This window comes from Pelobates fuscus, chromosome 12 (assembly GCF_036172605.1).
Source record: "Pelobates fuscus isolate aPelFus1 chromosome 12, aPelFus1.pri, whole genome shotgun sequence".
Taxonomy (NCBI): domain Eukaryota; kingdom Metazoa; phylum Chordata; class Amphibia; order Anura; family Pelobatidae; genus Pelobates; species Pelobates fuscus.
Window position 1 is genome coordinate 28,973,505 of NC_086328.1, and position 24,782 is coordinate 28,998,286.

The 24,782-nt window shown below is 37.8% G+C and overlaps 1 protein-coding gene across 1 annotated transcript in view; it reads right to left on the bottom strand.

The window, feature by feature from the left end:
- The window catches only part of ADAMTS18 (ADAM metallopeptidase with thrombospondin type 1 motif 18), a 68,299-nt gene extending 48,887 nt beyond the window's left edge, over positions 1-19,412 (bottom strand). Inside the window, exons 1-3 of the mRNA XM_063438542.1 lie at positions 19,114-19,412; positions 18,915-18,996; positions 8,855-9,171 (exon numbers count right to left, since the gene is read on the bottom strand). Coding sequence (XP_063294612.1) covers positions 8,855-9,171; positions 18,915-18,996; positions 19,114-19,239 — 525 coding nt within the window. The 5' untranslated portion in view covers positions 19,240-19,412. The remainder of the gene's footprint in view (positions 1-8,854; positions 9,172-18,914; positions 18,997-19,113) is intronic.
- Positions 19,413-24,782: the final 5,370 nt, after the last annotated feature.

Genomic DNA, 24,782 nt, shown 5'->3' on the forward strand with positions numbered 1-24,782 from the left:
AGCAGGCATGGACTGACTACTGGGGACATTAAAAAATGTTAGATGGGCCACAACAGTCACAGGCCGATTGGGGACATTCGGCGATCTCTTCAACTCACCCTGCACATCAAAGAAGACTATAACAAACAGCCACCAAGTTATAAATCATTTGGCCAACCTCAGTTTCTTCCCCACCCCCTACTGTTGTTTGTTGGCTGTGATTTAAAATAGTTCCAGAGACTTGTTCTGTTTTTTGCATATGCCTCTGATGATGAAGTTGTCAGCAGAACTGATATATGCTAATAAAGGCATATCTGATATTTATCAGCATATCACAAAATGCCCCAAGATTCTAATCTATGAGTTTTAATGTTAGTATACTAATTTCTTATGACTGTGGCCTTTATGCCCGTGCCTAACCATACAGGAAAATGGTACTCATGCTCTCTTAGGAAGTAACATACAACTCCTAACTCTTTTACCGTCTCTTGTAAAACATCACTCAGGTGGCTTTTGATGTGAACTTGTGTATTTGTGGTTGTAAATTATAGGCAACTATTTCAAGCAACATTGGTCACACTTCTGGAAATCGAGGCTCAGTTGACCTATGCTACGTCCCCTGGATAATCTCTTGTTCAACTTGTTGAAAGCACTGCTGAAAAATGTAAGCATAGATGGATGTGCAGAATACTGAACACATGGGGCTTTTTTTAGGTATAGAAAGCCCTGTTTAGCTTACTATGATATCACCTGGATGATTGAATGGGTTTGTACAAAAATATATACATTGGTAAGTAGATTGAGAAGATAATATCACACTGCTGTATTCCCATTAAAATAGAGTAGTCTGGAAGATGATGGTGGATTAGGATGTGATAACTGCTGTCTTCGTTAACGATCTTATTAATGGTTTTCGTCTGGGACTAGCGAAGACGTGACACTTTATCTTGACTAAAGGCACAATGGTTTCTTCTCTTGTTGCAAAATACTGTAAATCTGTTCCAATTTCCAAGCCGCCTCATTGCTTTGCAGTTGTAAAAACATTTATGAGATCCTTCAATTGCTTCCCAGCGTACTTCCCCATATTTAATTGCTTTTGCCACCTGAATGTCACTTGCTGTTTAAGATGACTCATTAACTGCTTCCTACAGGTGTCTGCGGCTACATTACCCGTTCATTTATGGAACTGTGTCATGGTGCAAGACATTTTTCCTTTAATCTGAAAGTGTTTGGCAGCAAAATGCAAATCAAATATCCACCTGAGCATTATATAGATGAAGATTTATTTATTTATTTATTTATTTGGGGGGGGGGGAGGATTGGGGATGCTATCGTAAAATTGCATTATTTACCATGTCTAGGCAAACCTTCTGACTATCTTAATTCTTAAATTGCACTTGCATCTCATGCAATGCCAAGTCTTAGAATTATATTTTATTGCACAATTCCTAAAGTTCCTAAAACTGTATTACAATGCTCACAAAATTCTAAATAATACAAATATGCAAAAAATACATAGAAAAGTGTCAGGATCATTGTCCTCTGATATAGCTGACAGATCGCTGATGAGGATTAAAAAAGTTTAAATAAACTGTCTAAATCATGGATATATTTGCTAACATTTTATTTTATTGAATAATAGTAATAAATAATAAGTAATAAGTAATAATAATAGTAAAATGTGTTTTTTCATATCTTGTCATAGACAGCAAAAAAGTCCATCCTAGTAAATTACTTTAGGTGTTTTGATAAATGTCACAATAATGGTTATATTATTATTATTATTATTATTATTATTATTATTGTTATTATTATTATTAATAAAAGTATTAGATATATAATGCCAACATATTTCACAGTGCTTTATAATCATAGGGTGGGGATATTTTACACCAATTTTTAAATAATTGTATCTTTAATTTAATTGTATATATTTTATCTAACACTGTTTTATTTTTTATTTTTTTTAAGATGGCATCTAATAATTATTGTTTTAGTTTACAACTAGTGGTAAATATATTTTATATATATATATATATATATATAAACAAAATACCAAAGCCAGGCACTCCTCCGTACTTCTAGTTTCCAAAATATTCTGGGCCTAGGTGCAATCCCGCGTTATATATATAGATAGGTAGTAAAGGGAGCACACTAGGTCTTGAAAATCGTGCAAAAGTATTTATTGCATTCCAAGAGAATACAACGCTGTGGTACAACAAATCAACGTTTCGACCCTGCTGGGTCTTTATCAAGATCACCTTGATAAAGACCCAGCAGGGTCGAAACGTTGATTTGTTGTACCACAGCGTTGTATTCTCTTGGAATGCAATAAATACTTTTGCACGATTTTCAAGACCTAGTGTGCTCCCTTTACTACCTATCTATATATATATATATATATATATATATTGTATTATTTTTAATGGCGTTATGATATCCACTTAAATGTGGTCCTTGTTCAATTGAGTTAAAACAGACCAATACATTTTACGTGCTTCTGTTGCTACAAGAATCTAATTGATGAGTTTGTGTTACATGTTCATCAATGGGACAATCTAAGGGTGAAATAGGCCTCTTGCCATAATTCTCCGACAAAGAAATGGAAGAACCAGTGTGTGTGTGTGTGTTGTTTTTTTTTTTTAACTGTCAGTCTAAGATCACTCAACCACACAGCCAATTCTAAATAATTCCATTCACTCTAAAGTTCTCTATACAGGCATTAGAAGACAACAGAGCTCTGAATGACTAAATCCTTTGGGTCATCCAAAAATTAGATCAAAGAAGCCCTCCGGAGGCTCCAGTCTATTGAAATGCAATTTCTTCTAAATCGCATTGTGGTATTTGAGTCTTTAAAGTACAGGCCACTGCAATTTTATTGTTGAGTGGCTACCGCAAATGAAAGAAACAAAGAAAATGTAAAGAGTGCCAACAGAGTAAAAGAAACACCATTTTCAGTTTAATTGCATTGAACAAAGAAAATAGGATACAAGGGCATCCAAGTGACAAAAGTAATTGGTGTAAAGGGGATTTCGGGGCTATTCAGTCTCGATAATACAGTTCATACTGACAGTATGATGGCTAAACTTGGACTCTAAGAGGAAAGTCCTCTATGCGGATAATTCTGTAAGCACTAAACAGACAGTTTGAGCTACCGAGTCACAACTGGCATCAGAAGGTAAGCTAAATGCAACGTTCAGTTAATAAGAAAATAACATGCCATAAGGTGTGATCATAGGATGCCTTTAATTACTAAAGCTAATCAGCTTCCAGACTGCTGGAGAAGACAAAAGACAGCAGATTATCAGGTAATTAGCAGTGTTCTATAATGTAAACTTGACTTAAATGTATATATATATATATATATTTAAATACTGTAATTAGGTTAATTAAATTATTACATTTGCACCAATTGTATTTAATACAGTGTTGAACTAGCTGTATTAAGAGCTGCCTAATATATTACGTTTTGTGTGGATTTTTAGAGCAATAATGACCTTTTATTTTGCGCTTCTAGAAATGTTGACAGGTTGAATATGGAATATTAAAGGAACCAGTAGTCTGCTGCCATGGGTTACCTGTGGAGAACTGTGACTTGGTCAGTCGGAACTCAAGTTCTACAAGATAAGTAACGTTAGGCTTACAGAGAGGTATAGGGTTAGGGGTGTGCTACACCATAGGGATTTAAAAAATTAAGGGTTAGGAGAGGATTAGCCAACATTAGGATTATGGAATGACTTGACGATTCCAGACACTTGTGGTTACAGATAGGGTGAGAAAACATTTAGGGTCAATTTTGTTATTACATTAAGAGTTAGGGTTAGTAAACAATTTGGGGTTAAGTACCAGTAATCCCTAACCTTTATTTTAATTTTCACCTGAACTGTACATTCTTTAAATCCTGATGCTGTAAAGCAACACTTAACTCTAAATCTCACTGTAATCCTAACTTGCAGGACCTTTCCAAGAAGCCCTCTTCTGCAGCAGGAACCGTAACTCAAGCATGAATATTAATACTCACAGTAACACACACACACTTCATTAACACTAATATATTGTAGCTTACTGTTATCACCAGTAAGTGTCCTTGGTTAAGAAATACAATATTTTAAAACTGTAATCTGAAGAATATGTTAGTGCTATATAAAATAAAGTTCTTAAAAGATCTGCTTTGGTAACCAACTTTAGCAATAGAAGTTCAACAGACAGTGCACAACAGTATTAAGGTGGCATAGTAGTAAATAATAATAATATAAATAATAATTCAAGGAATCATGTCTGGAATATTAGCGCAGCCATTTATCCGCGGCAATTTTCAATATTATTCCATAGACATGTAGAAGGTTATTTGCATTCAAAAAGATAACACATGTCAAAATAAAACTGACATCTAATCAATTACATTGTTTTGATGTCCCATTAACAGACAACGGCTAATGACTTTTAAGGATTTAGTTCTGTATTATTATATTGAACTCAATGGTAATGATATTCTTAACCTTGGAAGCAAGAGATTTCACCCTGAAATGAAACCCGGGACATTAATGCTTTCAAGGGGCAAACAGACCAGATTTACTCTTTAAATATTTATATTGGTATTGATTGAATAAATAGATAAGAATAAATTAATGTGTAAACACATTATCAGGTTAAATATCCACACAACCCTGTTACTTAATATGTAAAGTGTTTCTTTTTGTCCCATGAATAACTGACATTCAATAGAAACAAAACCGTTTCAGCTAAAATCACCTGGATTTGTTCATTAAGAAGACATCTGCCAATCCTTCCTTGTAACTGCTTTTAAAGACTGTAGGTGGCCGGAAAACATTTATATTCATTGTCTTTAAATAGGTTGTTCTGTGTTAACTACATGTAACTGGATAGTGTGCTACATCTTCTCCCTCATGCTAACCAAATACAAGGAATGCAACATTCCAAAGACCTGCATTACTCAGAAGACAGAAGAGCTTCTTTTTCAACTTTGCCACAAATGTATTGCTTTAACCCCTTAAGGGCACATGACATGTGTGACATGTCATGACTCCCTTTTATTCCAGAAGTTTGGTCCTTAAGGGGTTAAAGAACCTTTAATTATTATCAAGGATTTTTGATGATATTGTCTTATATTAAAGGGCAATCTGTTTACATATAAATTGATTATTCACTGATTTTTTTAATGTCACAGTAACATCATAGAATATGAATATACATGCATACGATTTGCAATGTGAGAGAATTTTAAGATAAAAACATAAGGTATGACTTTGGAGCATAGTAAAGGTAAATGAAAAAGCAAATACAATAGGAAATAATAGCATCTAAAAAGCAAAGATCAATGAACCACAGTTATAAGCAGATTAGGTGTTGTTGTAGGAATGTCCTCTAAGATAGCAGTGCAGCATGCTGAATGGCATCCCATGCCCCCACTCACGATTATCTTACCCCTTTATGAGGCACATCACAGTCCCACAGTGGGGTGGCCCTCTCCAGAATATGGCAAGGTCTGCAGTCATGCATTGGGAACAATACCTTGAGTCTTTACACAGCGGGAATCACAGTAATGCTGAAAAGGCAACATCTCTATGCTTTTCAGGCAAGCCGAGGAAACAATATTTTGGCCTATGTGTTTTGGGATAACCAGGTCCGAATGTTCACTTTGAACTTATCAATAGGCCCTCAAATCTTTTCTGGCCTACCTTGTCAAGCAGAGGACTTCACCAGATGAAAAACAGGACAGTGTGAATATTGAGGTAATTTACCTGTCGGTATAAAGTTTGGCGAGCTGTTTCTGCTGGCTAGTTCCACCCAAAAGTTGTCAAATGTATCATCAAGCTTCTCTATATTGCAGGGCCATGGTCCTTGGGACCTCAGTAAGGTCTTACGTTAGATACATAAGAGGCTCCTTACTGGACCCAAGGATGATAGGCACTGAATAACCCTCACCGGCAGGGGTTGGTCAGGGGCCAGGGCTCAATCGCAAATGCTCTATTTCTGGCAGGCTGGAGGCAGAGCGATCAGGCATATCTCTCACACCAGCACCACCAGGACTCTGAGTTCTCTAGTTCACTTCAGATGGGGAATAGAGGTTTCTAATTGTGGGATGCTGTGCCAAGAAGTAATGCTAGAGCTACTGTCACTTCAAAAAGGCGATTTGGGGAATACATTGCTCATTTAACATATAATATAAAAAAAAAAAAAATTCCCACATGTTTTTAACTACACAACATGGCTGTCAGCCCTGCCCATATTTATTTATTATTAATTAAATGGGCCTAACGTGTATATAAAAATAAATGAAGATGTTCCTTACAAGGGGTTTATTTTTATTTAGATATGTCATCTCCTCCATCCACTGACATAGATGATGGATTATGAGAGGTGTCAATGGAGCTCCAGGCCCATTCAGTAAGACAGACCCTTTACCTATTGCCAGCTGAGCCGACGACCCTCTGTTGTGCTTAACTAAAGCATCATTAGTGTCAAACTGTTCAGACGAGCATCTTTCTTTTAAAACTACTTCCTTGATGAAGTAAAAAAGAGTAATCTGCTATAGACTACAGGAAGTAAGGGCTGTAACACATTTACAGGTTAATTAACTAAAGTGAGAATTTGAGGTGAATCTCAAATTTAAGGTCAAAAAAGAAAACTGTGAAATTATCTAATTCTCTTATCCTTTCACTTCTGCTATTCTGGCCTTAAATCTGGAATTTACTTTGAAGTCTCACTGTAACAAGTAAGCTCTAATAACCTCTAAACCAGGAGTAGGCAACCTGCGTCACTCCAGATATTATGAAATACATTTCACCTGACGCTTTGCCAACTTTATGGCTTTAAGAACATTATTGAAGACATAGTCCACAAGATATAGAGTTCCCTACTCCTGCTCTAAGCCATAATCTAGGACAGGGGTGTTCAACCTTCGGCAACACAGATGTTGTTGGTTACATCTCCCCTGGTGATTAGTCAGCATTATGGATGTAAGAGCATTATGGGGGGTGTAGTCCACAACATCTGGAGTGCCAAAGGTTGCCTAGTCCTGCTCTAGGGTATACCTGTAATTAGGGCTGGTTCAAAGCCTTTTAGTGCCCTAAACAAGAGATGTGGAAACTACTATTCCAGAAGAAGCTGTGAACCATGTCTCCCATAATGCTTACCAATTCGTGGACTTGCCAAAATACACTGTTGGTTCCCGCTTCTTTATTAAAATGTAATGTGCCTGACAATGTAAGACTATTTTTATTGTTGCTGTTTTTTATTTTGGGGGAGGGGGAGGAGATGTTGCACTAGGTATCCACATTCTGCAGTTCACACCAAAGAAAAGGAATCATATTCAGTAATTATATAAGGCTTTATGCAAAAAAATTTTTTATCTCAGCCAATTCAACAGATGTCTTCCATCATGTTGCTTGGACGAGTGACCAGCCAGCATGCATAGTACTATGTGTAGCATATGAAAATGTCAGAATTTACATGAAATACCAGCGTAATGGCATAAAAAAAGAACATATTAATCGGTTAACAGGTGTGGAATTGGATATAACCAATACTCTAATCTTAGAGTTTCAATAAGTAAGTTAGATGTTAAATAACTAAACTCCATGACAATAACATAAAACCACCTAAAACTTGGCAAAGCCACTCTTTACCTATTTGAGTCTACAGTGCCTTTCGAAATCAACTTACGTAGAATTAATAGTACACCATAGGATATTCAACCAGAGCAGGATTAACCATAAGGCTACCCTAGGCAGCCACCTACGTCACAGGGATTAGACAGGGGCCCCAGAACCATGACTCTATGCATGTGTGTATATCTGTGCATATGTTGTCAATGTATATATCTGTGCATATGTGTGTGTATATGTGCATATGTGTCAGTGTGTGCATCTGTGTGTGAGTATATGTGCATGTCAGTCAATGTGTTTATCTGTGCATGCGTGTTAGTGTATAATTGGGCATGTGTACATATACGTGTATATGTGCATGGATGTCAGTGTGCATACCTGTGCATGTGTATCGGTGTGTTTATCTGTGCATATGTGTGTTTGTATATCAGTGTATCTGTTAATGTGTTTAAATCTGTGTCAGTGTGTATTTCTTGGAGTGAGCCTATGTGGGTACCTATGTGTGGTACTGTCTGTCTGCATCTTTGTGTGGCAGTGTCTGTGTGTTTCTGTGTGTGGCTATGTGCATCTGTTTATGTGAACACGTACCTGCATGCAAACACAACATCACACACAAACACACACCTGCATTCAAATACTAACACCACAAAAACACACCATTGCATCCAAACACCAACACTAGACTCAAATACACTCCTGTATTCTGACATCAGCTATTTAGACATATACACAAAAAAATCTACAGTTTACAAAGCTCCTTGAGAGTTGTACGGATCTTGTTTTTGGCCACTCCTGCTCCTATATTTTTCTTCACCAAGACCTCTCTACATTAGTTCCCCCACTAGCATGAGGCATAAATGTATGTTTAACTTTATTTTTCATGTAAGTATGAGAGAAAAAGTATACATGATTATCAATAAATCAATACAATTATATTAGTAGTGTACCATTTATCTTACATGTCATGTTGGTGCTTTCCTCTATGATTTTAACTCAGAAATGTATATTTTTCTTGAAGGCATAAGGATTGAATTTGCATTGTATTAGTTATGGGGATATTCATTTTATAGGATTGTTTTATTACCATAGCAAATGTATCAGTCATTTTGTGGCAGATGGTCAATACACTAAACAAGAAAACTATTTCCACACATGTTTAAACATAAGAATTTGTCTTAAAATTGATATAAACTTTTGCACTCTGTGTCAGTTTAGTTCTCTTTTAAGAAGTATTTAAAATGACTTACCATGCCCACACATGTAGATATGGCCACAGACGAATTTGTATGACCTCTGATAAATCCTTGATAGAAGCATTGATCCAAGTTCTGCTCCACATCTGCTGAAAATCCATCTTTATCAAAAATTTGCACAGCAAAATCTTTCGATACAACAGATGAAGACTGCAGTTCCAAATGAAGTTCCTGGCCGAACGCTGAGATTCTATAGTGTAGCGAAATCTTCGAACTTTTTGTTGATCTTCTTTTCCTGCTACTGTGCAAAGTATCATGCGAAATGTAAGCTCCATTGGAGTCCACTTCAATAGGTGTTACAAAGATATAATCTGAAATTGTATAATTAGATTGGTATTAATCACCAGTATCTACCTTCCTATCTAGTAACTTTTCTTTTTTTATTTTATAAAAATACCTATTTCAAGAGAAGAGAGTGTTAAAAGTCTAAAAAAGAAGCATTGGATTCAATCCACGTTGCACCCTGTGTCCCACAACATGCACCCTATGTCCTAATGCTTCTTTATAAGAAGCAAAGGATGCTGAGGAGAACATAAATACTGATAATGTCTTGGAGGTGGAGCAGAGCAAGAGGAGAAAGGAGACTTTCTTGCAAGATCAAAGGTAGGTTAACTACTCACCAACACACCAGCATTGTAAATAAATGTATTTATTTACAATGCTGGTGTGTTCCTTAAAGGAACACTATAGTGTTAGCAATACAAACCTGTATTCTGAACTTTACAGCATCCCTGTCCACATCCCCTGCCCCTACTCCCTTCCCCCATGTGCTATAAAATTAATGACTCACCTTTTTCCACTGCTGAGATGTCCTCGGCACTGCTCACCTCTCTGCCTCCCGCAATGTCATTGAGGCCTTTTCCATTGATGGTCCAATCCAGTGCTCCTAAAAGAGGAGCATTGGGAACCTAATGCCAACCATGTAATCAAGCTTCCCCATAGGAAAGCATTGGATTTAATGCTTTCCTATGAGTTGCCATGCCCTGTGATTGGGTTTTATTCAATCATTGCAGTTGAAATGACTCTAGTGACTGTCAGTATGACAGTCACTAGAGCAGTGTTTAACCCTGCAATGCAAACATTGCCCCTTCTGCAAAACGGCAAAGTTTATTTTCCAATGGTTACACATGCAGGTCCACTGCACCCATACCACTTCATTGAGACATTACTGTCCTTTTAAGTATTCTGCTTGAGTGACAGACTTAGAAGGGTGTCCTAATCAGCAGCAATTTTTACAAATCGTTGCCACCATAGCCCACTCTAAGAAATTAAAATGGGCTCAGGGTGCTCTAAGCACCAACCATTTTGCAATAGTGCAACGTTCTTATGGTAATTAGAGTGATGGCTTAAAATAACAAAGTAACAATCCTATTTGTCTGGGTCAAACCGTGAGACATAACCGATATATCCAGTTTCATTGCAGGGTTAATGTAGCAACCACAGAGCATATTATAGATACTATCATACTATTATATAATATATTAATATTACTGTTAGTAGTACATGTTACAGGTTATAATATGACATTAGTGTCATGACTGTTCTTGGAATCAATATATTCTCAGCATTCTTCCATTCACTGTGTCGGAACAAATTCCCCATGATGCAATTTAGCAACAATCCTAAGGCTTTCTAAGGTTAAGGATGTCTGGCGACCAGCTGCGGTGTTTAAAAGCTAGGCTCTAGACAATCTTTCTGTGAATTCTTCCCATCGAATGTCAAGTCTACAGCTTCACTGTCTAGAGAACAAAACTAAAGCTACATCCTGACATTTCTACAGTTTGACAATGATTCACTATTGTCACCCAAGGTCAACTTCTGGGAAACGTCATCAACCCTTTCAGTGCTTTATTCACATAATCCTGAAAGTGCCCCTTTAACATACCAACTAGATATTTTACTATATTTTAAGTTTGGCAACAGTAATTAATTTTAAAAATTGAAAGGTTATCGTGTCTGCAAATCCCTTAAAGGAAAGTTGTTTCTTGCATTATCAGGGCTTTTCGATCGGCTTGTCTCGAGTTGATAATGAACAGAGAAAATTTGACGGCAATGAAGATCCTCTGAACCACGCATAGGCAACTTTCGGCACTCCAGATGGTTTGGACTACACCTCCCATAATGCTTTGCCAGCATTATGGGTGTAAGAACATTATGGGAGATGAAGCCCAAAACATCTGGATTGCCAAAGGTTGCCTATCCCTGCTCTAAACCATGGACAAAGAGAGAAAAAGGTACATGCAGAATTTTTAGTTCAGAAACATAAAACATTGCCTATAACGTGTTAACCTTGATGTCATTTAAATTTATATTAATTAGTATTATATTAAATAATTATATTTATATGTATATTAAATATTTAGCAAATACCATTTAAAAACACAGTTTAGACAAGGCAAAGCCACATCAAACATTTCAAATGAGGAGAAGAAGCTTTGTCTATGCTGACTGCCAGGTGCAAAGGACAGATCTTATAGCAATGATTGACAGGAGGCTAAGGTGGCAACATCCAGTTGTAGAATAAAGAAGTATGGATTTTCCCATTTTAAATTTACTTTTCACACCTCACAAAAATATATTTATTAAATGTAGGGATATATAAACATAATATTAGAAAACCTAAAAAGTGTTTCCTTTTAATTCTACAGCAAAGATCAGAATATTTGTTGCATTGTATCTTTGAAGATCACTAAGCTACCATAAGTAATAGCTACTTAACATGAAGGTAAAATTAGGGGAAAGGTAAACAGAGTCTTTATCATAGCAGTATCAAACATACTACAGTAGACTTGCAATCACTGAAGACTATGTGCTTGGGGCAATATGAGATGATGTTTTTGTCTTGTTTTGGTGTACAGAAAGGGATATGTTAAACTGAAAGGAATCTCATTTTGTCTTTTATCATAGATTTGTAACCAGCAGGAGGCTGTAGTGATTATCCCTTCTCCAACTGGAGCTCCCAAATGGATAGAGGATTAAAAGGGAGATTTACAATGTAAAATCCAGTGTTTAAAACCTTAAACGCAGTGTTTGCCCGGGCAAGCTATTTAGAAAACTTGTTATGGCTTCTTTGTAAACATCTGCAATACACTCTACTGATGTTGCTGCCGTATCAGAGGTGGGAGAGACTTCTATTTGCACTACAAAGCAACCCCATGCAGGTCTTAAACAGAAACATCTCATCGGGGTACTCTTTACAGCTAAGAGAACCTTTGTGATACCAAGGCTGAATGACCACCATACGTGTAACATATTGCAGATTGTAACATGTATCTAAGAGATTTATAAATGTGTGGGTTCTTCAATTATGCTACTTTGTTAAATGAAAACTCAAGTCTAGATACAATTTTATTCTGTGCACTAGCAAGAATTTGATAAATATACATCCAACATGTTCGCAGTTTGGCAGAACCTTTAAAATTATATGCCAAGTTTTTCACAAGTCTTGGTGAAGTGTATTGGGGATTCAATTTTGGGGGGGAAAAAATTGGGGATTCTTGTGCATTTTACTTTGAACTGATTAAATAGTCTCCTTTGAGGGAAATAATCTGTGCAAAGACAGACACATTCTCATACACCTGCTAAAAACAAAACAAAATAACACACAGTTTCAAGCTTTATAGATTAGATTAAAATTATCATAACAATATGAAAACATCCGGCCATTCCACAGAGTGCTACTAGAGTAGTCTATGGCTTTGGCACTGAGGAACCTAGTTTGAGTTGCCAAACTGGTAAATGTATTAACTGCTACTGCACGTCAGTACACTTTACATGCACAGTTAGTGGACACAGAGCATGTCAGACACATGCACAATTACCTTGTTTGGTTCTGTTAAAGGGTCACCCCAGACCCCTAAACAATGTTAGCTTGCTGTAAAGCTTTATGTGTGAAGAGTGTGTTCTCTTTTTTTATTATGAAAAAATTGCTGGTTCCAATAGAAATTGGCACTTTTTTAAATTAACCTCGTAACACCCCCTTGGCTTTCAAGAAGTGACAGTTAATGTTACTTCCTGGTTTTGTTGGCTCAATGCAGCAATTGCCCATAGCACCTGACTTACAAAGACTTCTTATTGAGCTGTATTAGGAAGCCTGTGATTGGACAGCAACATAAAGTCTGGGTGGGGTTAGAAGGGGGGAGCTTGAAAAGGCAGTAGATAAGAGGACTGCAGGTTTTGCAAGCTGATTTTAGATATAATCCCAAAGAAAAATACATAATTAATGCATGTAAGGTTTCATTTGTGAGAGTAAACACAGATTTTTATTTATTTTGTATTTGGGCAGTGTCCCTTAACAGCAGCTCTGCACATACACACTCAAGCATTTGAATCTGGAACTCCCTGATTTGTACATTTTATTCTAGGTGTAGCTGCATGTTCTGATTCAATGCAGACAGTGCAAATCATTTGAGGCAGGTCACTCCATTTATTTTTGGATTAAAACCGCCACTCCCAGAACACATCTAAGTCTACGTACAATGAATAATGGCACTAGTGATAAGGGAGCTCTCTCGTTTAAGAAGATCAGTCCAGAGCACCCCACTGTTTCTAATGTAACAGAAGCAGGCAATGCTTTCAAGAACAGTTTGGGGTAATGTAATTCTTGAGAACACACTCAACATCATATTGACCAGGAGAATCGATTTCCTAACAGTTTTCAGCCAGTGCTCCTTTGCACAATTATATTTATTGCAATTTATGATGTAAATGTGTGTTTTAAGTTAAAGTCTCTTTAGTGTGTCTAATAAATTTATTTATTATATTGACAATCTAATTTCATATTAATGATTATGATATTAGTGACATGTAGTTTCCAGTGCTCTTGCCCTTGTTGGTTAAACAGCTGTTTTTTTATCACACCTTTCAAAAATCTTTGCACATTGATATTGCCTGTTGTGTCTTCTTTGGGAAGGTGATCTTATATCCCTACACCTCGGATGTGGCTGTTGTAAGATTAGTTGATTTCTCTTCCTATTAGCTCACCAATCTATGATGTTCCACCAATGTCCTATTTCTCTAGGGCAGGGGGCCTTAAAGCATGCCAACACTCCAGTAATGGAGAGTATCCCGTGAAAATGCCTAAATCCTACATTTTTGGTGTACCTTGAGAACTTTGTTGAGAACCACTTTGACACTGGAACAAGCCACTTTTAAAGGGACACTATAGTCACCCAGACCACTTCAGCTTATTGAAGTGGTATGGGTGCAATGTCACAGTCCCACTTAGTCCTGCAAAATAAATCATTGCAGTTTTTGAGAAACTGCAATGATTATAGTGCAGGACTAAGACTACCTCTCATGGCTGTCAATCAGACAGCTACTAGAGACACTTTCTGCTTTATAGGCAACTTTTGGTCGTCTAACTGATGTTGGGCATCCTCCCATTCTGCATGAGGATATCCAGCATCAGGAAATTCCCATATGTCAGCATTGCTTCAATACTTTCCTATGGGGAGTGCCTAATGCACTTAAGGCACTCCCCGTGCATGTGCTTAACCCCCTCTCCTCCCCTTTATCAGGAGGTGTAATCAGGTAAGTGTTACAAGGATTTTAACCCTTGCAGCACAGGGGGTAGGGGCTGGCACGAGGGAGAGGGGGGCTAGAGGGAACTATAGTGTAAGGAATTAAACTTCGTATTGCTTACACTATAGAATCACTTTAAAAACTGCAAACTCTTAAAATTCACATTTTACAGTGCTCTAAAGATATGCTGAGCTATTTTGCTGGTTGGCAATATGAATGTCAGCACATGCACTCCCCAATTTATTAATAGAATACCACCACGGTGATAACATGATAATGTTTGTAGACCAGGCATCTCAAACTCCAGCGCATCTAGACAGTGGGGTACCTACCAGGATCGCAGGGGTTTCAGCTGCGACTGGGTATGTCACTCCCGGCCGCAGCTGCGATCCTTGTGACCATGGGTCAATACAGCCCTTTCACTTGTAAGGGGCCCAGGCCACCTTAGGACCCGCAAGCCCGAGTCCCTTACATGCACACAGACTCCGTCAAGGAGATCTTTTGATCTTCTTCCCCTGGTCTATGCAGAGTTTGTGTAGCAGGAAGGGGAGGAGGCTGTGCCTTGCCGAGTACAGGCTTTCAGAGCATTGCCATGGTAACTACGGCAATGCTTGATTACACATGGTGCTGGGACTCGCAGAGGTGAAGGCAGAAAGCCTCTGCAGCACCACCGAACCACCAGGGAATATGCTGCCCCTCCCTGGATGCTGGTAGGAAACAGGGGGGGAGGGGGGAGTTGGGATATACTAAATACATTTCTTTTGAAAGTAAAAAATTAATATATTTAAAACAAAAAAGACGTTTTTTCAGTACCTTTCAGCCCCCACAGCCCCTATACTATCCAGCAAACATGCTCCCACACACACAATACATCACCACACACACAATGCATCCTTACACACACAATGAATTCCTACACACACCCTGCATCCCTACACACATACACAATGCATCCTTACATACACACACACAGTGCATCCCAGCACACACATACACAAAATGCATCCCTACATACACACACATACACACAATGCATTTCAACACACACACACACACACACACAATGCATCCCTACATACACACACACACACAAATACAATGCATCCCTACAAACGCACACACACACACACACACACACACTTAATAGACATGCCTTACGCACAAAGACACACACACAATTAATTCCTTTACACACACACAGAAACACACAATGCATCCTGTGCACACACACAGAAACAGACACTACTTACTTTACAGTAGTGGGGAGAGAATGACACATGGACAGGCTGGGATGGAGGGAGTGACACACATGGGGGGACTGAGATGGAGGGAATGACACAAATAGAGGGGCTGGGACGGAGGGAGTGACACACATGGAGGGGCTGGAACGTTGGGAATGACACACATGGGGGGGCTGGGATGGAAGCAATGACACACATGGTTGGGCTGGGGGGGAATTATATGGTTGAGAGAGGGGCCCAGGGCAATTTTCCCACTGCGTCACAGTGATTTCTAGACACGTCTCTGCATCCAGATGTTGCTGTTCTATAACTCCCATGCTTCTATGGCCATCTATTACATCCAAATAATTCTGGGAATTGTAAGCCGTCAGGGGGCCAGAGTTTTCAGATCCCTGCTGAATACCTTTGTAACCAACATTGTAATGCTGGGCTGCTGTGGCCTCCAAACCTCTTACACTACAATCCCCATTGTAATCAATCACCACCTGGTTCTAACATAGGATTACAGCTGATGGATGTTGGTAACGACGGGAGTTCCACATCTGGACAGCGTTGTGTTACTTGAATAAAATGTGTGGGGGGCTTTATAGTATATTGTCAGTGGAAAACTGTACAAAATGTCTAAATGTGATGCAGTCACCATGGCAACAAATAAAATATCCCGTTGGCATCTGTGGTGATTGCTTTATTTATAGAACTTTTCACTGCAACTCTCCACAATACTACAAGTTTTCCTCCGCCTGTTTCTCACAGGTACAGATCTAACTCCGTTCTGTAACACCGTTACCTCCTGTCAACACAGTACCATTTTATAGCTTAAAGGGGAATAAACTGCATGTCCGTTTTGCACCAAAAGAGCTACTGAGTTGAACTAGCAGTGGAGACCTATGTATGATTAGTAATACTACTCAACAACACATCAAGGGCTTTGCTCATGATAAAATAAATGAATAGCAGAGGTTCTCAAAACCCAGGAAGCAACATCTGCAGGAGCAGACACTTTCTTTGCAACCCTGAAAAGCCTTGCAGATAGCATGCTCTAGACCTGTCATTAATTCATTATATCACAGAGAGGGCTGGATTTTACAGCCCCGCTGTGGGGCCTAGTCATTAAACTTGACAGTAAATTAATCCTGTTAGCAAAGATCCCTGAAAGGGTTACACAGACAAAAACTGTGTTTGAGTAAAAAAAAAAATATATATATATATATATAAAGTTAAAAAATGCTTGTTTTTGATTAAAGAAATGTTTTAAATTAGTGAACCATCCAAAAGCTGAAAACATTAAGATAGACTTTTTTTTTTGTTAGTTTTGTTGGATTTTGTGTTGTGTTTGTTATTATTCAATTAAACAGAATAGTAAACTGTTTATAAACACAATGTCAAGATTAACAGTAATCAGAACAATTCTCCAATCTGCCTGACATGGGGAGGCCATTTAGTTTACATTTTAATTGAACAAGCAGATTAGACAGTGTTAAAGAGTATTTTTTTTTCAGTATTTACTCATAAAACAGAAATATATATTGCAGTTCTATCCGCTAAAATGTGAATTGCTGGAAATTAATTATTTTTTTTTTAAGTGAATTAAAATTTTAGGCTGATTTTTTTTAATTCATCCATCTTGACTTTACAACTGAAATTTTCTTTAAAGTCAATTTTAATTCCTAGCAATTAACACTCATATGAGTAGCCCTCTCAGCCTTCTCGGACCTCTCAATATATTTAAGGTGTGAGTTGTAAAGAATTCAAAGTGAACGTTTTACGCTAAAACAGACCAACTGGACACATAGCTTGGAAAATGTATCCAGTACTTCTATTTTGATCTACAATTTGAAATTCACTTTGGCAAATCACATTTTATTGACTATCTTTATCTGGTTTGTGCTTTTAAACATAAAGTTTTACCCCTCCGATATGTGTATATTTTTTCCATACAATTTTTATTTTTAGAACACAAAGTCTGGGAGTGTTTTTTTTACAATGGAGGTCATACATTTCCTGTGCACTATTCATCTCCTACATATGCTCCTTGCACAGGAAGTAAGCACAAACAGGTGAAATAGGGAAGTATCGATACATGGAAACTATTCTCCCTGTAACTGTTACCAAACTGGACTTTTTATACAATGGAATGGTCTGAGCAGATCAGTTCCACTGTTTAAATCCTAGGTTCTGATTGGCTGCTGACATCACATGGTCTGTGCAGACATTTTTTAACCAGCATTCAACAGCTGTCATGTCATTGTGCTTATAGTGATGTGATGAAATTTAAGATAAATACCTCCACATTGAAACTAAACTAGAAGTGGAAACTACAAGGTCAAATGCTAAAAAAATAGCATTCATCTGTTGGTAATATTGTTTTAATTTTGATTTATGGAAATAATATTTCGAGGGACAAAACCACTTTAACGACAGTTTCCCTTCAATATTTGACAATGGTTATTCAATATTTTGAGTGGATTTCTTGCGTTTGGCCGAGAAAATATGGATTTGTTGCGACATAAATAAAAATGCCGATTTGTGAACAGTAAAATCTTTAAATTATTGAACAAATGCATAGGTAATAAAAAGCAGCTGTATAAAACCCCAAGATCATACAAACAGATGTGACCATAAAAAATGTGAAATGATATGCAGAGTGACAAAAAAATCGAACAGAAAATGGTACCTTAGAGGGTTAAACTTTAACCCCTTAAGGACCAAACTTCTGGAATAAAAGGGGATCATGACATGTCACACATGTCATGTGTCCTTAAGGGGTTAAAGGAGGTTTTATACCTGTTATATTGTATACCTATATAATGGCCCTTATTTTATAGCCTTATGTTCAGTCATTTGTATTACAGCCAGGACTCTTTAATCTTTGGGTATGCACGAATATTTCATAGTGGTACCTACTGGAACCTATACCCCCTAAATAAAACAGTGACACATTTCAATATTTACCCTCTATTAAATTTGAACTAACATTTTATTTATATAGGGGTCTATCTGCTAAACAGTTAAATTAGCTGACTGCGTATTAATCACTTCCAAAAATGTATGCCAAAATTTCCGGTTTAAAAATTGTAAAAATTTTAAAAATTTTAAAAAAAAATTTACAACTATTTAATTTTAGCCTTTTCTTGCAATATGACTGTCAACGCACCGCAAATCGCTGTTTAGTGAAGAGATCCCTGATTTTTTTTATTTTAACAACAGTTCTACATAGTCAGTGAGCATGTTTCACAATAAATATATGTATACCACATGCACGGAAAATAATGTCAATGCGATGTACAAACCGTGATTTAAACCGCCAATTTCGCCATCACCGTTTAAGGATGCTGCGAATGACACACAATAGAGGCAGCAGAGTTGAAAAGTCTGAAAAAACAAAAACAAATAATAAATGTAGTGATAATAAAATAACTAAAACAATGCAATAAATTAATACATGTTAATATATATATATATATATATATATAATTTTAAATAACCTGCCTTGTCTAAGCATCCAATCCATAGGATTGTCAAAAATTGCATGGAGGTACACTTGAGTAACGTGACAGGTAAAGTCCACATAAACAGTACCAAGTAATCCATCTTCTGCAAGGAATGTGATATCATATCTGTTGCAAAAAGGACACAGACAGCATATCGTCAGCATGCTGAAATTGATGGCATTCTTGGATTCAAAGCCTTGAGTTTTCCTGTGTTTAGAGATACAGTGAATGCAATGTAACAAAGACAGACACAGAGGAGAGAGAGGGAATCTCAGTCATAGTGAAATCCCAGCTCCACAGCAGCATTAGTACAGACTACAATACGAACTAACTTCAAGCACAGATCTCATCTGCCTTCTCCTCCCCTCCTAGCCTTGTTAACGCCTATTTTTGTGACACTCCAGAAGTGCATTCCAGGATCAAAATGTGATAGAGGCTTGTGTCATTCAGAGCTTTTTGCTGCAGTTTTGGAGTGTTAACCCATTTTCTGCTGGAGAGGAAAGAGAAGTGGAAAATCCGCTTGTCCTGCAGAAAATTGTTAAAACAAAATGCCAATGAATCAATAAAACAAAAAAGTAAATAAAGGTATATTTTTTCTCGTGACACTCACCTGTACATATGCTCGGAATATAACTGCAAATGTACCAACTAAAACGTATAGTGAGAGGGGTTTCTACCGCCTCTCTGATGGTGAGCAATGGGCAGAATAAAAGGCTAACACATTTTCCCTGTATAGGTAATATATATTCATTATCACTGCACTGCATAGGGTTAATTTACATGTACAGAGGTCCATTAATGCTGCACTAAGAAACACAAAAGTGAGAAAATAACATTTTTCTAAATTATCTTCCTACATTTGCAACCCATCTGGCTAGAATGCTGTAAGCGTTCAACTAATAAGGCATTCATCACGTGTTTAACATATAATTTGAAAAACAATGGGGCACATTATTATAAATGTATATTTAAAATGAGCTTGTGAACTTGCAAATGGATTTTAAATATTACAGATGCCTGATATAATCTATGGTGAAATGGACCTCCAGTGACTGTATCGGTATTTTTATTTAGGTGTTTTTTTTTCTCAGTGGGTTGCTATGTATGTGAAACAGAAGTGGCGATAAGAGAAGACATCAGTAGTGCAGCACGCTGTAACAGAAGAAGAAAGAAGAGAGGACAGCAACAGTGTAGCACCCTGAAATAGAAGAGGGAGGAAGAGGAGAAAACCATCTCTGGATGTTAAATAATGGTGTACATGCATGTGGTTAGACACCCCTGTGTAATTGTCTTATATATTGTAAATCCCCCCCCCCCCCTTTCATAATATTGTAAAGCGCTGTGGAATTAGTTGTTGCTATAATAATAATAATAATAATAATATAATAGCTCAAAGGGATTATATAGGCAAGGAATGCAAAATTGTATTCCCAGTACTAAAGTACCCTATAGTTCCCCCCTCATTTGCGGCCCCCTCCCGCAGTGCTGAAAGGGTTAAAAACCCTTTTGTCACTTACCTGAATCCAGCACCGTCCCTCGGCGCTTGATCCCGTTGTACAGCCCTATGGAATTTGCAAGCACTATATGAATAATAAAATAATAATAATCAGGCTCTATCTTTGCACCTCCTCCCCCCAACGTCAACCGACTGTTAGACAGCCCCTAGAGGTGGAGTTAAGCCTGCAGTGTAATTATTGTAGTTTATCTAATTACAATTGCAGGGTTAAACTGACAAGGGCACTGCACGCAGACCACTTCAATGACGTGGTTTTGGTGCCTATAGTTTCTCTTTAACTTTGTGCGATTCCTTACTCTTGCAACCCACAAAATTGGAGAGTATATAGTGTAATACTGTTTAAAAAAAAAAAAAAATTGGTGCAGATATATACTCACATGACGTAGAGTGTAAGTGTGAGCACATATCTGCTCCATAAGGGTAACAAAATCCACAGCTTGATCCAATAGAAATAAATATTATACAATCAACGCTTAAATTATTATTATTTTATTATTTATATAGCGCCAGCAAATTCCTTAGCACTGTACAATGGGTGGACTAACAGATACGTAATTGTAACCAGACAAATGGACACAGGAACAGAGAGGGTTGAGGGCCCTCAATGAGCTTACATGCTAGAGGGAGTGGGGTATAGTGACACAAAAAGTATAAGTAGGGGTAATGAAATAGGTTGCTGAAAAAGTATTCACTGAGATCTTAGGTTATTTTTGACAGTTGCAGAAGAGGAGTCATGGGGGGCGGGAGGGGAGGGAGAATGAAAACAGCCAACAGTTTAAATTATATGCTATCCCGAAGAAGTGTGTTTTTAAAGATTGGATGAAAGTCTAATGGAGAAGGGAAGGGAGTTTCACAGAAAAGGTACAGCCCTGGAAAAGTCTTGGAGACGAGCATCAGATGGGGAGTACGGACAGAGGATAGACGTAGGTATCTTGACTTGTGTCTCTGACTGCCTCTCTGCAATTTCCCACTGGATGACTGCTCACTTAATCTCAACCTGTCCAAAACAGAACTTCTGGTCTTTCCTCCCTCAAGTGTTGCTACTCCCGTGTCCGTCTCCCTCTAAGTCAACGCCGCCACCATCACCTCTACCTTGCAGGCTCACTGCCTAGGTGTTCTCTTTGACTCTGACCTCTCCTTTACCCCTCATGTCCAGTTGATTGCCAAATTCTGCTGCTTCCATCTCAAAAACATAGCTAGCATCCGCCCCTATTTAACGCTACTAAGGTTCTGGTCCATGTCATTGTTCTTTCTCACCTTGACTACTGCAATCCCCTTCTCAGTGGTCTTATGTGTTCCCAGATTGCACCACTGCAATATATAATGAATGCAGTGGCGAGGTTCATTTTCCTGTCTGCCCGCACCTCCCACGCTTCCCCCCTCTGTCAGTCCCTACATTGGCTTCCAGTTAGATATAGAGCTCAATTTAAGATTCTGGTTCATGCTTACAAGTCCCTACATAATGCTGCTTCAACCTATCCTCCCTAATACACAAGTATGTCCCGTCGAGGCCCCTGTGCTCTGCCGAATAAATTAATATACTATATAAAAAAAAAAAACATTTTGTAATAAATTGTATATATTAAGGCTAACATAAATAAGAGGGTGAAATGCTGAATGACATCAGGTAGATATCCATGGTGACTGATAACTACATCGAAAAAATGACGCTACACTAAGAAATTACCTTGCTGCTTTCAGGTAGAAGATCAAATACAAACACACTAAATTAAGCACTTAATCTCCCACTACTCTTGGGTGGCAGCAATGGCTATAATATTTATCAGCCAAAATATATAGAACAAAATGCCCCCTCAAATTACCTGCACACTACCCCAAATCCCTATGCACATTTAACTAGCAGAAGGTTTTATGGACTGCCCATCAAAGCATAAACTCAACTGCCCCTTCAGGGCTTCTTTGTATGACAATGTCCATCTAAACAGAATATTGGAACCTTGCTCCATCAAGGCTGATGTTGCCTGCCTATGTTCATCTAAGCAGAACCTTGTTACTTCAATCCTTTTCTACTAAATGAAAAACTGGATAAGCGTTATTCTAAATTAAAAATGTATACACACAAAATTTTTGAAAGGTTTAAAAAAAGTGCCTTTATTTTCTTGGTTGTGAATTCTATTATAATTCACAGCTTTTGAGCCTATTCACCACTGATATGGAACTAATGGGTCGGTACAGTTTGGAAGGTTTAGAATGGTCCAGCCTATTCAGGTGAGCGTTTCCACTGCAAGTCAGACTTTCAGGGGCCATGCAGGGTTTAGAAAAAATGCCTAGCGTGTCATTTGTCATGAGCATTGACGTTTTCCTGTCCGCGTGAAATCAAACTGTAAGCTTTTCTTTCGTTTCTCAAGCCTTCTTATCTGTACAGATCTCAGCAGGGGCAGTTGTGGTACATGGACATTTAACATCTACCCTTGTTGACCTGTATATTCTGCTTTTAGAGTGCCCCCTCTCTAGTCCCTTAATGAACATCTGCGGAAACACCGTAATGCGCCCCTTTTGAGTGCAAACAATTGTAGCGCTAATCTTTATATATGTAACAATACTTCACTATGTGTTGCTAATTCTTTCATAGATGCACAGCTGTTACCCAAATCTGCATACATAAATTTAGGGAGTAGAAGTATTCTAATGCAATCATTCAGTGTGTACAAGCTTCTGAAATAAGTATTTAAAATCCTATTAAAAACAAGCTATTTCAGTATGATTCACAGTTTGCAGTACAAATAAATTAACACTATACGAGTAATAATGAGATCTAACACAGACCACACACAATCACGAGGCACAGGAGTTCATTTGAAGCCTTAGGTTCTATCAATCTAGAGGTTCTGACTCAGTGGATATGGTTGTCGCTGATTGTAGTGGAAGGAATTGGCACACACGGTAAATGAATAACAGAGACATCTACTGGTTTTGTTGGTGATGGACCCTTTAATCATTTTTAAATCCATTTTAGCCATGTCTAGCCTGTGGTATATAAGCCGACAATCCATAAACAGTTTTTGTTTTAGATTCCTATGAGTGACATATTGTTTACACTGGGGAAAAACTAATAAAGTTTATTAAAGGAATTACCTGCCGTAATGTAGTAAAGACATTTTAGACGTGTTTGTTTCTTTATTTCTTCTAAAGAAATCGCCCCAACTCTTGGAGCTAACAATCTAGTGCCATGCTATTTTTTTTTTTACATTTCACATATGCTCTATGAAGGTACATATTTCATACCTGGAGAGGGCTGTAGATATTTGAAATTACAAGATTTCGTTTCTGTAGCCTGAGGTGAAGAAAATTCCGTCTACACTTGCTCTTAAGGGAGCTTCCTGAACATTTAAGGCTTACTTTAGTTATCTGTAGCACTAGGATCTTCAGTCACCTTCACTGTCTAATAACCGCCTTTGTGTAGCCATTAAATGGACACTCCAGGCTAGAAATGGCACATTGTTTTTGTTTTTTTCTTTTAATTTTTTTTTATACATGGTATAGATTATGCAAAAACAACCAATCACAATCAATAAAATCTTTTTTTTTGTAACTTTAATTTAAAAAAAATAAATAAATTACATCTTTTGACTCCTCCAGGTGGTAGTTTGACCACGGTATCTTGTAATTGTGGTCTTTGGTGCCGAATCTCTTAAACACATTTAGTCCAGTACTGCAAAGGTTAAAGTGTGGGGGTTGGGCTGACAGGCTCTCCGTGCACAGGGCAGGGTTTTCTGTGACTTGTAGTTCAATTCTCAGCATTATTGAAAGGTGTTACTTAAACTACAAGTCACAGAAAGTGAGTGTAGCAGTCAGTGTGTGTCTGTGAGTGAGTGAAAGTGTGTGTGTGTCTTTCGTTGAGAATGGGGGTGTCAGTATGTGTATGTCATTTTATGTGTATCTGAGAGTGTGTGTCTGTCAGTGAAAGTGTGTGTTGGTTAAACAGTGTGTGCCAATGAATGTATGTGTGTGCCAATGACTGTGTATCTGTCAGTGAGTGTATATCAGTCCATGTATCAATGAGGGCATGTGTCTGTCAGTCAAAAAAGTGGCCTTGACACAAATTGGGGGGTCAAATTTAGATTTGCCCGAATTGAGTGGTGCCTAGGGCAGCACAAATCCAAAATACACCACTAAACTGTGCGATATAT